Source organism: Myxocyprinus asiaticus, chromosome 11 (assembly GCF_019703515.2).
Source record: "Myxocyprinus asiaticus isolate MX2 ecotype Aquarium Trade chromosome 11, UBuf_Myxa_2, whole genome shotgun sequence".
Taxonomy (NCBI): domain Eukaryota; kingdom Metazoa; phylum Chordata; class Actinopteri; order Cypriniformes; family Catostomidae; genus Myxocyprinus; species Myxocyprinus asiaticus.
In genome coordinates this window covers 24,870,773-24,887,010 of record NC_059354.1, presented here as the reverse complement: position 1 = coordinate 24,887,010, position 16,238 = coordinate 24,870,773, and the positions used below count along the sequence as shown (strand labels likewise).

At 38.9% G+C, this 16,238-nt stretch overlaps 2 protein-coding genes across 12 annotated transcripts in view; one reads left to right on the top strand and one right to left on the bottom strand.

Annotated features, from left to right (window-relative positions):
* The first annotated feature begins 18 nt into the window (after nucleotides 1-18).
* tyw5 (tRNA-yW synthesizing protein 5) lies at nucleotides 19-4,954 on the top strand. Of its 2 annotated transcripts, none has more exons than XM_051709975.1 (8): nucleotides 19-381; nucleotides 469-618; nucleotides 724-793; nucleotides 1,166-1,210; nucleotides 3,340-3,477; nucleotides 3,749-3,836; nucleotides 4,039-4,155; nucleotides 4,379-4,954. In XM_051709975.1, the coding sequence occupies exons 2-8, from the start codon at nucleotides 506-508 to the stop codon at nucleotides 4,684-4,686; spliced, it is 879 nt and encodes a 292-aa protein (XP_051565935.1). In that variant the 5' UTR covers nucleotides 19-381; nucleotides 469-505; the 3' UTR covers nucleotides 4,687-4,954. The 2 variants fall into 2 exon arrangements, with proteins under 2 accessions (XP_051565935.1, XP_051565934.1); XM_051709974.1 differs by having other exon boundaries at nucleotides 464-618.
* Nucleotides 4,795-16,238, bottom strand: part of LOC127447855 (leucine-rich repeat flightless-interacting protein 2-like) — a 51,892-nt gene continuing 40,448 nt past the window's right edge. For 4 of the 10 annotated variants that reach the window (XM_051709963.1, XM_051709965.1, XM_051709967.1 and 1 more), the window contains 5 exons: nucleotides 15,897-15,989; nucleotides 15,659-15,751; nucleotides 15,327-15,419; nucleotides 13,174-13,297; nucleotides 9,194-12,324 (listed from right to left, as the gene is read on the bottom strand). In XM_051709963.1, coding sequence (XP_051565923.1) covers nucleotides 9,692-12,324; nucleotides 13,174-13,297; nucleotides 15,327-15,419; nucleotides 15,659-15,751; nucleotides 15,897-15,989 — 3,036 coding nt within the window. In that variant the 3' untranslated portion in view covers nucleotides 9,194-9,691. Of the gene's footprint in view, nucleotides 6,004-7,723; nucleotides 7,829-7,907; nucleotides 7,988-8,221; nucleotides 8,343-8,463; nucleotides 8,514-9,193; nucleotides 12,325-13,173; nucleotides 13,298-15,326; nucleotides 15,420-15,658; nucleotides 15,752-15,896; nucleotides 15,990-16,238 lie in introns of those variants that run through there. The other 6 variants (XM_051709968.1, XM_051709969.1, XM_051709970.1 and 3 more) reach the window with 3 other exon arrangements.

The following is a 16,238-nucleotide window of genomic DNA, read 5'->3' as shown; positions in this document are numbered from 1 at the left end:
ACTGACAACCAAAGAGAAAACAGTTCCACCTTTACCGACAAACGGAGGAGAGACTAATAAGTATGTCCCAGACCAAACAGACGTACTCTAATTTTATACACGCTTAATTAAATGTATATTATATGCATTGTTTGATAAAGTAAACAATAGGGAGAGACTTCATATGAGACATTGAACGGAAGAGTCAGTGTGTGGAAGTGAACGAGAACGATTCGTTCACTTAAAAGATTCGTTCAAAACGAAACACCACTAAAAGGGTGCAGATGGCAGTGAATGGAGAGCAAACTTCAGACTATTAAAATGGACTGTCAGAAGAAGTTGGAGGTGCCAGTCTACACCGATGTGGACCGAGAGACTTTCTTGAGGGACATATATCCACTGGTAACCCGTGTTAGATGTAATAATAACAGTGCTTTAGTTCAGTGTTTAGATTGTTTTAATGGGGAAATCGTGTCTCATGCAGCGCAGACCCGCAGTGCTGAAGCGCGTGCCGCTGGGGCCATGTATGCGCGCGTGGACGGTGAGTTACCTCGCGCTGAAGGGGGGACAGCGCGAGGTTAAAGTGCACGTGTCTCCCGAGCCTAGGATGGACTTTCTGCATAAGAACTTTGTGTACAGGTTTGAGACATAACACGGAACCTTTATACTTGCATATGACTAATAATATCAAACAATGAAAAGTATCATATACTTATAATATCATATAATATCTCTGTATTGCAGGACACTGCCATTTGATAAGTTTGTTCAGAGAGCTGCAGAGGCAAAGCACACAGATTTCTTCATAAGTGAGGTTAGTTACCTTACAGAGATGTCTGATTTGCACTAACAATCATGATTATAACATTTATTATTCTACACATCCAACTTCATTTTCTTTAAAGGACTAAGTGTATGTTTTGGCTTGCTAAATGTAAAAGTTTATATGGGGGGCGGGCTCAAATTTTCCCTAAGGTCCACTGACAGTGTTAGTCAAGGTTTCTTGATCCAAAACATTCAGAATTTAGCATTTTCATGACTGTTTTTCCCCCATTGCTCTCTGACCTTTAGAGTTAAACCAGCCAATTTTTACTGCTGTATGTATGAAAACACTCATGTACACTTATACAAGTAATCATCTTATTTTTTTTAGAGTGATTTAAATGGATCTTCTTGTTCCCAACAGGATGAAAGCTACTACTTGCGCTCGCTTGGAGAAGATGCACGTAAGGTACTGTATTTGTAATCTGAATTCCTCCTTCAAATTAAAGGAATAGTTCACCCAAAAATGACAATTCTCTCATCATTAAAGGCCCAAACATACTTCACGCAAGTACGCGAACACAGACGCACCTTGCTACGCAAGCTCGATTCCACATGACGTTGCATAGTGAAATGTGTCAGCACTCAATTCATAACCCAACGCAAGTACGCGCTGCATTCTCTGCGTTGCCTTAAGGGGCGCTGGAGCGGATTTTCTGTTTTCAGTCAGCAACTTTCATGGCGGAGCAGCAATTTGAGGAGAGTCTTGCCAAACAAGTTATATTATACAAACATATTTACGACCCCTCGTCCCCTCTCCATTTGAATAAAACAAAGATTGAAAATGCTTGGTAAGACATTGCAGCTTCCCTAAATTCTGATAACGACACTGTAAAGAGAAAATGGAAACAACTACAGGACCGATTTGTCCGAGCCAGGAAGAAATGGATAGGTGTCTGCAGCGGAGATGCCGTAAATAGCTATGGATATCCAGTTATTTTGGACATGTTGGGTTGGCTATTTGGCTTCATAAAACACCAGATCACAGAGTCAAATTTTCGTGATTTAGTTTAAAAAAACTATCGCCCCCTTGTGGTGTGAGGTTTGTAACCACCAGAGCAACACAAGAGCACACGTAAAGTATGTACAGTGGGACCACGCGTAGGCCATGCGCTGGCCAAGCACTCGCGTCTGCGTTCGCGTACTTGCGTGAAGTATGTTTCGGCCTTTCCTCACCCTTATGTGGTCTCAAACTCGTATTCATTTCTTTTTTTCTGCAGAACACAAACAATTATATTTTGAGAGTGTATGATGTGAATATATCCATAGTCAGTGGGGTCCAAAACTTTCAATCTCCAAAAAGTACATAAGGGCAGCATAAAGGTAGCATAGCATAGACCTTATTCACGCTAGCGCCATCCTTGATTTTTAATGGGAATGACAACGAGGCTGTGAGGGATAGACTTACCATCTCTTCAAAGACACGAATGGTATAAAGTTGTAAAAGCTCCTAGATCACATCTGATTTTCCACAACTCATGTTGTCTGGAGTTCTTTGTATACTGAATGTTCGTGGACAGATATTTTATTAATGTTTTGTCCACGGAACGATCCAGAAACACTTTAAACTGCAGTTCAGCCCATTAAAGAGACTGTAGGTCTATCCCTCACAGCCTCATTGTCATTCCCATTAAAAATCAAAGATGGCGCTGCTGTGAATAAGGTCTCAATTGGTTTAAATCTCTCCTGAAGTGATACGATTGATTTTGGGTGAGAAACAAACCAAAATGTAACCTTTTTAAATATAAATCTTGACATCTGTATGCGCCAAGTGTGAACGAACTTGTCATGAATGCATCAAGGAGACGGCAGATTTCAAGATTGATAGTGAAAAAGGAGTTACATTTTGGTCTTTTTCTCACCCTAAGCCGATCGTGGAATTAAACCACTTGTGCCTGAATACAAATAGAGTAGAATTCAATAACAATCAAAATACTACAATTATTACTTTGTAGTATAACTTGACTGTTGCCTTAGAAGCACAGACGCCATTACACGTCTTCTCTCATCCAACACCTCGATGACTCGCACAGGGCCCCCCATTGAACTCAGTTGTAACCAAGATTTGGTGAGAGATTCAGAGGGAATATGTAATTCAGCGCTGCTCATGGCAGGCAATGTGGAAAGGAAAATTAATTTACAATATTCGAGTAGCATTTTTAATACTTGAGTAGCTGGTGCAGAACGAGTACTCTTACTCAATTACTCCTGCACATCCCTAGACAAAAACACTCATCATATACACTCAAAAAATTATTTTAAGATTTAAGCATTTCAATTTCATGACATATTTCCTTCAAATTGAATTGAAGTGTTTTGCAGAAGAAAGAAAATCATTCAAGTTTGAGATGGCATAAGGATGAGTTAATGAGAGAAATTATGAACTATGCCTTCCATTTCATTACAGGTTGTAATAAGTGTAAAATTGCTATTACATTAATATGATGAATCAGCAACCTAAAACTGCCTAAAGCTCTCAACATGTTCACTGTAGGAATGCTGGTAGATATTCTTGTCCTTTTCCTTCTCGTCCTCCAGGAACCTGCTGATTTGCGGAAGCAGTTCCCAGAGTTGGCAGAGGACTTTCAGATCCCAGAGTTCTTTGAACCTGAGCAATTTTTCTCCAGTGTCTTTCGTATCAGTTCCCCTGGTCTGCAGCTGTGGACACACTATGATGTGAGTTCTCCAAGCCTATTGGTGACATTGGGGCCACTGCTGATATGTTGATCACTTGAAAATATTTTTATATTTCTATTTAATAAATGCAGAGTTCTATTTAGTAAATGCCAATTTTTGCTGGCCCTACATAGGAACTGTGAACTGTGTTTTCTTTATCATGCTGCAGTCCATCTTCATAATTTAGAAAACAGGACTGCCATGCAGTATCTTGTAATGTTTTCTAACCTTTTGGGGTATGTTATGTTTACTATGTAATGTTTACCTTCAGGTAATGGACAACCTGCTAGCTCAGGTGACAGGAAGAAAGCGCATTGTTCTTTACAGCCCCAAAGATGCACTTTATCTCTACCTCACAGGTGATCCTTCAGTACTTCAGAAATGATAAATACATATGTAGGTTATAACATTTTATTTATAATATAGACACAGACATACAATGTGTGTGATAATACTGGATCTGTTAAATGTTAATTTCCTTAATACATTTGGATCTGCTGCTAATCACTGTAGTTTGAATTGTTTTTTTTTGTGTTTTAAATAGTCTTGCATCTTTTTCAGGGGATAAGTCTGAAGTTTTGGATATTGACAATCCTGATTTGCAGCGTTACCCTGAGTTTGTGAAAGCGTGTCGCTATGAATGTGTTTTAGAACCAGGAGACCTGCTCTTCATTCCAGGTATTCCATTCTTAATCCAGGTCAATCAGTTAGACCTACTGTATCAGAGGGACATTAAAGAACTGTGTACTTTTTCAGCACAAATCTGAGAATACTTGACACTGATCTTGGTTTATCTAGATACATCTTAAAATAATGATGAACATCTGGCTTATGTGAACAGCTGTTCATTAAGAACCTTACTTTAATTTCATGTAATGAAAGTGTGACTAAATTTCCTCAGCTCTTTGGTTTCACAATACCCTGGCTCTGGAGTTTGGTATTGGTGTCAATGTGTTCTGGAGGCATCTAACACCTGAGAGTTACGATAAGAAAGATCCATATGGAAACAAAGACCCAGTAGCAGCCACCCGAGCTCTGCAGGCACTGGAGCGAACTCTAGGAATCTTGGAAGAACTGCCAAGTGATCATCGTGATTTCTATGCTCGTCGCATGGTGCTGCGGATTCAAAACCGGGCATACCTTAGGGAACCTTCAGAGGCAGAATATGAAACTTTGCAAAAGCATAGTTGTCTCACTCATTCAGACTAAGATATAACTCAGTGCCTAGAAATATGCATGAAGACTTTGTAGTTTCTACACTTTCAAAAGAACTCTAAGATAACTGTTAGGTGAATGTATATATAGACCATCGACAACTTTAAAATGAACATTTTATTGCACAAAGAATACAGTTCTTAAAGTTAACCTACAAATGGTTTAAAGCACTGTAAACAGGGTGGAGCAGCTGCTCACAGGGCTAGTCAAGTCTTAAACAACAAATGCTTATGATCACATAATAAACACTTCATCAAGCTTATGTGAAGTTCACCACTATTTGTGTGGACAAGATGAGGCCTATCTAATATGTCTTAATCACCTGGAGTGTCTTAACAGTTGCTGTTCACTCCGTATGAAACCCTGCATCTCGACAGCTACCTTGTTTCAGGTGGTTGGATTGTCAGCATCAATGCAACATTAACATTTCCTAAGAAATCAGTAATTCATTTTAATTTATATAAAGTCAGTCTTCTTGAAACCAGTAGTGATGGTAGGGAACAGCATGTTTGGCAGATCATTATAGACAATTCATTAAAGGGAAAAAAATAAACCCAGTCGGCAAAAGCCAGCTGTGAGACCTCAATATCATTCCATAAACTTTGGCTTCAGATACATAAAGATCTAGTCAACTTAGTGTTTAAAAAATGTCTTTGAGAGTGGAGGAATTCAAAGCGTCACACACGCACGATCACACATACTCTTCCGTCTTGTCTCAGTGAAGCAACAGTGGTCTTTATCTCCTAGAAGAAATCAAACAAATTTCCACCCAGGCTTGATAAGCAGAACCAACCTGACTGGACAGCATGCCCTGATCTTAAAAGTCAGGGCTTTACAACTCCTAAGAATTACCTTCCAAACATATTCTGCCAGCCTTGCACGTTTGCTTGAATAATTTCAATATATTCAAACAAGACAATTACCATTCTAACCTTTTTAACAACAGTCTTTGTGTTTTTGAATGAGGCACACTCAGAAAGTGCTGATTGGGTTCTCCAAAGTGGAAGAAACATCAAGATAAACAGGAAGAAATGGCACAGTTGTGGGATGTAATGTATCAGCGTTCTCGTGTTTGTTAAAAGTTTTATTAACTTTGTGAAATATGCAGAGTGAGGCTGAGCAGAGAGCTCTTTCTTTCAGGCTGCCAGCTGGGAAATGGGACAGGCAGTGGAGGTTAAGGCAGATTATAGGGCTGATTTGAAACAATTAGGGAGTTGCTGTTCCCCGACCAGCCTTAATCTTCTCTAACCTTTTCGAGAGGTGGCTGTTACTGTCCTCCAACTCTTCAATCTTGTCCAGTGCAGACCGTAGCTGCCATAAAAGTTGAGCAAGCCATTATTATATCATATGTAAAGATAAGTAGGGCTTTGTCTATGTTATTTGGACCCTCTTCACATTTCTGGGTTTGGAACGCAGAAGTAAGGGAGACCATAGAAAATTATTTTTGCTTTACCATTTGCTCCAACAGCAAAAGAAAATAAATACACTAATACTTTTTTACAACTTTTCAAAAGAAAATAGGGGAAAATGGATTATAGCAGTCAGAAGATGACAAATTTATTATCACTCCCTCAGCAGCTGTATTTGAAATCCCATCGCAAAAGTGTTGACTAGTATAAATACATTTAAATGTAAAAAGTTTTTTATTTGCATCAATTAAATTATAAATTTTTTGATTACAAAAGTTTGATAGATACACTATATTGCCAAAAGTATTCGCTCACCCATCCAAATAATTGAATTCAGGTGTTCCAATCACTTCCATGGCCACAGGTGTATAAAATGAAGCACCTAGGCATGCAGACTGCTTCTACAAACATTTGTGAAAGAATGGGCCGCTCTCAGGAGCTCAGTGAATTCCAGCGTGGTACTGTGATAGGATGCCACCTGTGCAACAAGTCCAGTCGTGAAATTTCCTCGCTTCTAAATATTCCACAGTCAACTGTCAGTGGTATTATAACAAAGTGGAAGCGATTGGGATGACAGCAACTCAGCCACGAAGTGGTAGGCCACGTAAAATGACAGAGCGGGGTCAGCGGATGCTGAGGCGCATAGTGCGCAGAGGTCGCCAACTTTCTGCAGAGTCAATCGCTACAGACCTCCAAAGTTCATGTGGCCTTCAGATTAGCTCAAGAACAGTGCGTAGAGAGCTTCATGGAATGGGTTTCCATGGCTGAGCAGCTGCATCCAAGCCATACATCACCAAGTGCAATGCAAAGCGTCGGATGCAGTGGTGTAAAGCACGCCGCCACTGGACTCTAGAGCAGTGGGGACGCGTTCTCTGGAGTGACGAATCACGCTTCTCCATCTGGCAATCTGATGGACGAGTCTGGGTTTGGCGGTTGCCAGGAGAACAGTACTTGTCTGACTGCATTGTGCCAACTGTGAAGTGTGGTGGAGGGGGGATTATGGTGTGGGATTGTTTTTCAGGAGCTGGGCTTGGCCCCTAAATTCCAGTGAAAGGAACTCTGAATGCTTCAGCATACCAAGAGATTTTGGACAATTCCATGCTCCCAACTTTGTGGGAACAGTTTGGGGATGGCCCCTTCCTGTTCCAACATGACTGCACACCAGTGCACAAAGCAAGGTCCATAAAGACATGGATGAGCGAGTTTGGTGTGGAAGAACTTGTCTGGCCTGCACAGAGTCCTGACCTCAACCCGACAGAGCACCTTTGGGATGAATTAGAGTGAAGACTGCGAGCCAGGCCTTCTCGTCCAACATCAGTGTCTGACCTCACAAATGCGCTTCTGGAAGAATGGTCAAAAATTCCCATAAACACACTCCTAAACCTTGTGGAAAGCCTTCCCAGAATAGTTGAAGCTGTTATAGCTGCAAAGGGTGGGCCGACGTCATATTAAACCCTATGGATTAAGAATGGGATGTCACTTAAGTTCATATGCGTCTAAAGGCAGATGAGTGAATACTTTTGGCAATATAGTGTAGCTGCTAAATTAGGGAGGAACTGCATCATCACAGTCTGTGAAAAGGGTCCATTAGGGCTAGGCCACTTGGCCTAATGCTTTGTTACCTCTCGCTGAAGTTTGCGTTTTTCAGCTTTAAGTTCATCCTCCACCTTCTCTGCATTTTCTGCTGCAACTTTGTACCGGGACACCTGACCCTCAAGTCTTGTAACCTACAAGTTTGAATTAGAGCTATTTCAAATGCAACCAAAACTAACATGTGATGCCATTAGAAATAAAAACAGAACTCACATTTTGTTCGTGAGCTGTGATTTCTTGCTCTGATTTGACAAGCTTAAATTTGAGGTCATTGATTTGCCTGTTAGCATCCCCTGAAAAAAAATAAATAAATACACATTTCTCAACATTTGAGGCGTAGAGTGTGTTCTTCGCTGGGACAAAAATGAAACCTATTAAAAAACATTGCTAATGATGTAATCAGTATCGGAAAAAAAGCTTACCTTCACCTCAGCACTCTAAATGTCAGTTTCCATTTCCATAAACTGTTATAATGTTTTGGACTCTAGTAACCTGAGATCGACTGAATGTGCAGGCATTGTCCTTACTCTGTATATCCATGATGTTAGAGTCAGTGCCGTTCTCCTGTACTTCTCCCTCTGGGCTAGAGGAATCCTCTACGCCATTTCTCTGTTTCCTCTGCTCAAGCTGACCTTTCAATCTCTTAACCTGTTAATAAAAACAACCACACAAATATTGCTTACATTTCTGCTATCATAATCAACACGTCGGAAACATGAGAAAATAATAAAGGTTTAGCATTTGTAAAGCTAGGAACTGAGAAACGCACCTGCTCTATTAAGTTCTCCCTCTCATCAACCAGTTTTCGTAAGCGAATTTCTGAAAAGCAGGTCCAGAGTTTAACAGGCTACCATAAAACAACAAAAAACAACTTAAAAAAAAAAAAAAAAAAAAAAAATCAACAGATCTAAAAAAAAATTCTTCTGCAACAGTGAAATGTCACATACTCATGCTCAAAACTTGTTCTAAAGATTAGATAGGAGATTTTCACATACCAGGAGTGGGAGGAGCCAATTGCATGGAGGGGGAGGAGTCAAGGCATGCAAAAGTGAAGCTATCCTACCGTGGGATGTGAAGGATGAGGATGGATAACATGCAGGAACTTCGGCAAACTCAGCATTCAGTGCAACGGCACAATTCAATCAATGTCAGTGTTCAATCCAATGTACTGTTTTTGCATTTATCTATCAATCTATCTTAAATGTGTATCTATAACATGTCTCAACTACAAGTGCTTAATGACAGGATGAGCTTATTTGAAGCTGTGCAATGAATGTGTAAAAAAAGAGAAAAAACAACCTAACATGACTGGAGTTTTATTTATATGTTTGAAATAATAATAATAGCCATTTCCTCATTTGGAATAGACTGTAGCATACTTTATCTACAACACAAAACTACTGAGCCTAATGTAAATATGTACTTTACAAAGTTTAAGTAAATAACAGTTTAATAAACAAAGGTCCTTTATCACCATACAATAAAAAATGATTCTGATCTATGTTTCAATTATTATCTTTATTTAATTTGAAGATAGCTGGGTTCCAACATAATCTTTAGTCACCAAGCAGAATAAATAAAATAATTCCACTTGTTAATATCTCCCACAATGTCTGTTAATCAGCAAAAAAGGTAGCAAAAACTTTCATTTTATTATTACATACTTGAAACATCATATGGTTATTAAAATTTCAAAATAAATATGACCGTTTACACTCTACTGCTAGCATTTAATGTGCAACTGATTTAAAAAAAAATTCAGACATTCTGTTTGGCCAATTTACAGCCAGAGTAACTTCAGAATTCTTAATCAGCTGTAAAACAGCTGTGATGAAAGTTACATGGTAAAGTTACAAGACTGTAAGATAACCTTCGGTATTCTAGGGTTCTCGGAAGTCTTTAAAGTACTGGTTTCAAAATGGTGTTCTTAAGACCTACGTAAGTGCAATGTTGAATAGTAGATACCAAGGAAAAAAGACTCTGCAAATCCTTGTATATTAAGACATTTTACATTCTTCTTTCCCCTTGCCCTTTCCTTTTTTGCTATTTTTTTTAGATTCCTTTCTATCATCTTCCTTGTTGCTCCCTGTTATTTCCTTCTCAACTTCTTGCTCTCCTGAAATCTTTGGTTTATGGTGAATGATCTCTTGGCCTACATCTCTTCTTTCCATCTCTGAGATGAGATTAACTCCCTCATTGTGTCTTATATCTTCTGCTGCTTGCCGATGCTTTTCAACTGTATATTGTTTATTTTCAGGCGTATCATGTTGCTGATGATTAGGTTGAACTTCTTCCTTGTCGACGTGGCTGGGCTCTGTTAAATATCCTTCAACCTCTGTTGTTGTTTGTGGGTTTTCTATGGCAAGTCCATCATCCATCTGCTCTTTTGGCTTTGGTTCCTGATCTGCAAGATCCAGAGTTCCAACATCTTTTTGTGTCCTGTCCTCATCAATGACATCGCTTTGGAATTCCTGGCTTGGACCTTGCACATTTTCTTTTAAAAGTGCAAGATGCATATTTGGTTGATCTAGACTGTTTTTAGAAAGTGCATCTGATGATGCTTCAAGATCGATGTCATCAAAATCAAAAGATTCCCCTTCGTCTTCCTCATCTTCTTCCTTGAGCTCTTGAGCAACCGCATCTGACTCTCCCAGGATGTCGTCATCCTCTCCAGGAAGTTGCACATCAAGCCCAATTTGATCTTGGAATAATCTTTCTTTCTCATCTTCCTCATCTTTTTCTAGATTGAGTTCTTCAAAGGCTTCTAATTCTACTGATTCCTGATTGGCCCCATTCTCTCCAGACTGTGGAGCCTCAGGTGTAACCTGATCTTGGAATAATTTGTCCTTTTCATCCTTCAAACATATTTCTAGATTGGGTGTTTGGTCAGAGGTTCCTGATTCTGTTGATTCCTGAATGGCTTCATCCTCTCCAGACAGTTGAGCCTCAGGTATAACCTGATCTTGAACTGATTTTTCTTTTTCATCATCTTCACCTTTTTCTAGCTTGGTCTCTTGGTCAGAGACTTCTGACTCTACTGATTCCTTATTGGCTTCATCCTCTCCAGACAGATGAGCCTCAGGTTTTACTTGAACTTGAAGTGATCTTTCCTCCACCTCACCTTCTTCTCCAATGTGTTGAACAAGGGTTTCAGTTACAGCAGTGTATTTAGCATTGTCTCCTATGAACACTTCGTCACTAGATATTATTAGATTTTCTTTGACTAGTTCATTTTGCTGTGACTTAGTGTCTTTCTGGATGACTTGAACACTGTCCTGAAGATGAATTTCTAACACCTGATCAATGGGCTCTGTTGCTTGTTCCTGTGTTTCTGTTTCAGCTTCCTTTTCAGACTTCTTTAGCAGAGAGGAGGATGAATGAATTTGAGCAGAGTTGTCAAGACCATCATGGAAAGTGGTCCCATCTGGATCAATATTTTGGTGCATTGCCTCCTGTTCTACTGTATCACTGTCCAGATCACTCTTCACTTCCTTCACTTCTATCAACAATGAATTCTCAAAGACGTCAGAGTTGCAAATGGACTCAGGGGGTTCCACACACCTGCCAACATCATCCATGGGCTTAAAATAAAGTTTATGAGACAGTGAAGCCTCTTTTTCTGAAGAATCAATCTCACTGGAGATGATTACAATCTCTTGGCCAGCAACTGTTGAGTCCTCCGTTTCTTCATCAATAATGGTTGTGGGGTTAGTTATACTGATTTGAGACACCTCATCTAAAAGAACACCAGTGCAAGTTTTAGATTCAGGGCAATCAAAATTTAAGATGGATTTAGAACATTTTCCTGAATCAGCCTCATCTGTAACTGTCTGAAATTGGTCTCTTGCATCATCAGCATTTACATTTGTGCTTGGTATTTCAACACACTCTATTTTTTCTGTTAATTTATCATCTTGTGGATCAGCTGGGTCTTTTGCATTTGCTGATACATCATTCCCTAAGGGTTCCTCGTGGTTACCCTCTTGATCACTTTCCATCTTTTGGTTTGGATTATTTTCACTCAAGACTTTTTCATTCTTGTCATCCATCTTTGTGTCACTTTCTTTTTTGTCGCTTTGTTTCGGTTTCTGCTTTCCTTTCTTTTTCTTTTTCTTCTTTTTATTTGAAACACTTGCACATTGAGTTTGTGGAAGTTTCTCTGTTTTAAATGATTCCACAGGTTCTTCTTTGCTTTTATTTTCAAGCTCTGCCTCACCAGGTTGATCTTTATCAGGTCTTGGACAAGAAACAGACACTATAGGAATTTCCTCTTTGATTACCTGAATAAGATCAGCAGATATCATGCCGTCTTGTTGATCTGTCTCCGTATGTGCATTACTGTGAACATCACACTCTAATTCCACTATTTTACCCCCTAAATCTTCTGGTACAGACTCCATGGCTTTGATCTCATCAATGGGTCCTGCTTCTTCACCAACAGAATTTGGAGGTATTTCAGGTCTATTCTCAAACTGCTCTACACCCTGATTCAATTTGTCCCTAAGTTCTCCATTCTCATTTGCCTTTAAAGATGTCTTTGTAGAACTGAATGGGACATGTGAAGACAGTTGCACCTCCTCATCCAAATCTTTTTGGTGCTGGTCTTTACACAGCTCCAACTGATGAGTGCCTGGGAGATGATTAAGGTGTCAGTCGTTAAGCCCAAAAGAAATGTGTCTGTATGTTTCAAGTTCATAACAAGGAGGAGGAGGGAAGAATGAAAAATAAGGCCCCAAGGCAAAGCTCTTAATCCAATACAAATCATGTGTAAAGGATGCCCAAAAGAAGAAAACCCCACAGATTCGAGCCAAGCACTTAAAACGCCACTCTGCCATGCCTACTCTGGTTTCGGCTGAAGAATATTCTGACCATTCTGAAAGTGCTGAAAAAGTTGCAGCTATATGTTAAATACTTCCAATACAGTGTTTGTCTTTGTGTGCTATGAACTAGCAGCTAGTTACTAGCAGATACAGTGCTTCAGTTTATCTTATTTCACATGGTGAGCTATTATGATTTATTATAATTAAAATGGCATGTCAAAGCATTTATCAAATTCAAATATATATATTTAATAGACCAGTTGAACTGACAGGACTGACCTCAGCTGTGTATATATGACTAGAGTAAACCTTAGAGATGAGTGTGGGTTCTCGTTTAATCATCTCTGGCAGGTAATCACAAAAATGAACATGGAGCTGAAGCACATGACACAGATATTCATAGCATTTGCTCATTTGATTATTAGAAAAACAGAATCACAATAATTAAGTTGTCTACTATACATCAGTAAAGAAAAAACTCTGAACATGTGTGGATTTTGCTGAAGCAGGAAAGAAGTGAAGTGTGAGAAGGTAACATGACAATGCATTTGAACCAGGCTCTTAGAAATAGTACAGTTAGGCTTAGCAAGATGAGAGTGCAAAGTTGCAAAACATTTTTATCATGCAATTACTGAGAAAGAAACAGAAAATCAGCTCACCAAGTATGCTACTCCCCTCTCGGATTTCAGCAGAAGATGTTTGAGAATTCTGATCAGCCTCTTCTGCTTGTTCTCCTGTTTCTCCATTGGTGGCCAGGTCAGGTCCAAGGACAATACCATGTTTCTGGATGGAATAAATTAATATGAGTATACAGTTGTGCTCAAAAGTTTGCATACCCTGGCAGAAACTGTGAAATTTTGGCATTGATTTTGAAAATATGACTGATCATGCAAAAAAAAAAAAAAAAAAAAACTGTCTTTAATTTAAGGATAGTGATCATATGAAGCCATTTATTATCACATAGTTGTTTGGCTCCTTTTTAAATCATAATGATAGCAGAAATCACCCAAATGGCCCTGATCAAAAGTTTACATACCCTTGAATGTTTGGCCTTGTTACAGACACACAAGGTGACACACACGGGTTTAAATGGCAAATAAAGGTTAATTTCCCACACTTATGGCTTTTTAAATTGCAATTAGTGTCTGTGTATAAATAGTCAATGAGTTTGTTAGCTCTCACGTGGATGCACTGAGCAGGCTAGATACTGAGCCATGGGGAGCAGAAAACAACTGTCAAAAGATCTGTGTAACAAGGTAATGGAACTTTATAAAGATGGAAATGGATATAAAAAGATATCCAAAGCCTTGAAAATGCCAGTCAGTACTGTTCAATCACTTATTAAGAAGTGGAAATTTTGGGGATCTCTTGATACCAAGCCAAGGTCAGGTAGACCAAGAAAGATTTCAGCCACAACTGCCAGAAGAATTGTCTGGGATACAAAGAAAAACCCACAGGTAACCTCAGGAGAAATACAGGCTGCTCTGGAAAAAGACGGTGTGGTTGTTTCAAGGAGCACAATATGACGATACTTGAACAAAAATGAGCTGCGTGGTCGAGTTGCCAGAAGGAAGCCTTTACTGGGCCAATGCCACAAAAAACCCGGTTACAATATGCCCGACAACACCTTGACACGCCTCACAGCTTCTGGCACACTGTAATTTGGAGTGACGAGACCAAAATAGAGCTTTATGGTCACAGCCATAAGTGCTATGTTTGGAGAGGGGTCAACAAGGCCTATAGTGAAAGAATACTATCCCCACTGTGAAGCATAGTGGTGGCTCACTGATGTTTTGGGGGGTGTGTGAGCTCTAAAGGCACGGGGAATCTTGTGAAAACTGATGGCAAGGTTGATGCAGCATGTTATCAGAAAATACTGGCAGACAATTTGCATTCTTCTGCACAAAATCTCAAATGTGCGGTTCATGCAAGACGACCAAAGACTTTGCATGACCTGGAGGCATTTTGCCAAGATGAATGGGCAGCTATACCACCTGCAAGAATTTGGGGCCTCATAGACAACTATTACAAAAGACTGCATGCTGTCATTGATGCTAAAGGGGGCAATACACAGTATTAAGAACTAAGGGTATGCAGACTTTTGAACAGGGGTCATTTCATTTTTTTCTTTGTTGCCATGTTTTGTTTTATGATTGTGACATTCTGTTATAACCTACAGTTGAATATGAATCCCATAAAAAATAAATGTGTTTTGCCTGCTCACTCATGTTTTCTTTAAAAATGGTACATATATTACCAATTCTCCAAGGGTATGCAAACCTTTGAGCACAACTGTACTTAGTTAAGTAATAGGTCAGGTTAAAGGGATAGTTCACCCCAAATATGAAAATTTCATTAACTCACCCTCATGTTGTTCCAAACATTTTTTTTTTTTTTTTTTTACTTCTTCCCTAAAACACAAAATGAGATGTTAGGCAGAATGTTAGCCTCACTGCATCTTTTGTCCATATAATTAATGTGAATGGTGACTGAGGCTAACATTCTGCCTAACATTTCCATTTGTGTTCCACAGAAGAAAGTCATATGGTGAGTAAATAATAAATAAATAAATTATTTACTCACCCTTACAACATAAGGGTGAGTAAATAATGACAAAATTTTCATTTTTGATTGAATTACTCCTATAAATGTAGACACTGAGAGTAGAGAGTAAAGTTTTCCTATACTTGATTTGTGGAAGCACCAATATTATGTTGAGGTTCTATTTATTCAGTCATATTTTGCTTTATCTTACATGCTAGACATTAGAATGAGCCCTACAATGAACTGTTTCCACCAAACAGATCAATACCTTCAAAATATCTTTGAGCTGAACAATCTCATCTCTGAGCTCATCCCTCTCATTTCGAATGGCATCAGAAAATTCCTTCTGCCTCTCTAATGCCTGAACAGCACCATAAAGGATTTGGCAAAGATGAAGCAAAAAGGAGAAAAAAAGTGAAAGGCATGAAAACATCAGTGCTGCAAAAAACAAGAAAAGAGCTTGGCAAAGAAGAGACCGATTGTATCAGGAAACTGATGAAGAAGAATTATGCTAATTCAACCTACTATATTAATATAATTCTCTAACAGTAAAGGCAATGGCAAAACTTTAAAAAGTGGTAAAATATTCAGGGATCATACCCCAATTTTTTTATTCTTCCATTCAATTGTTTCCTGGAGGTCAGAAATCTCCCTAACAAAGCCATCCTGCTTGAGTCGTAACTGACGGATTTCCTATAGAGAGGTATTGTGCATAGAGGACCAAAGATAATCAGGAGGAAAGACATAAGTTGATAAGAAGGCAGATGATAAGGCAAGCATCTGAAATGACAAAAAGCTTCAGGAGAGAGATCCAAGTACTAATTACATCAATACTCACAGTTAGCAGTTCTTCACTTTGTTTCAATGTCTCTTTCAATTCATTGAACTGAAACTGCAGTATACTGTGGGCATGCTTCTCTCGTTCTAGGTTCTAAAACATAAAATCTGATTTAGTTATTGCATTTTCTTTCTTTTAATGTACATTTTTAAGAAGGTTTTACACAAGTGCCATCACTGAGGTTGAAGCGCCAAGAACAATGTGAACAATGTTGCCTTTCAAAGGTCATTATTTTAATATAATTTATTATTTGAGTCAACAGTGTATTACAACAAACTATTTATTATACAGCATTCTAGGGGTGCGCAATATTTTATATCACTGATGCAGAATATATCACAA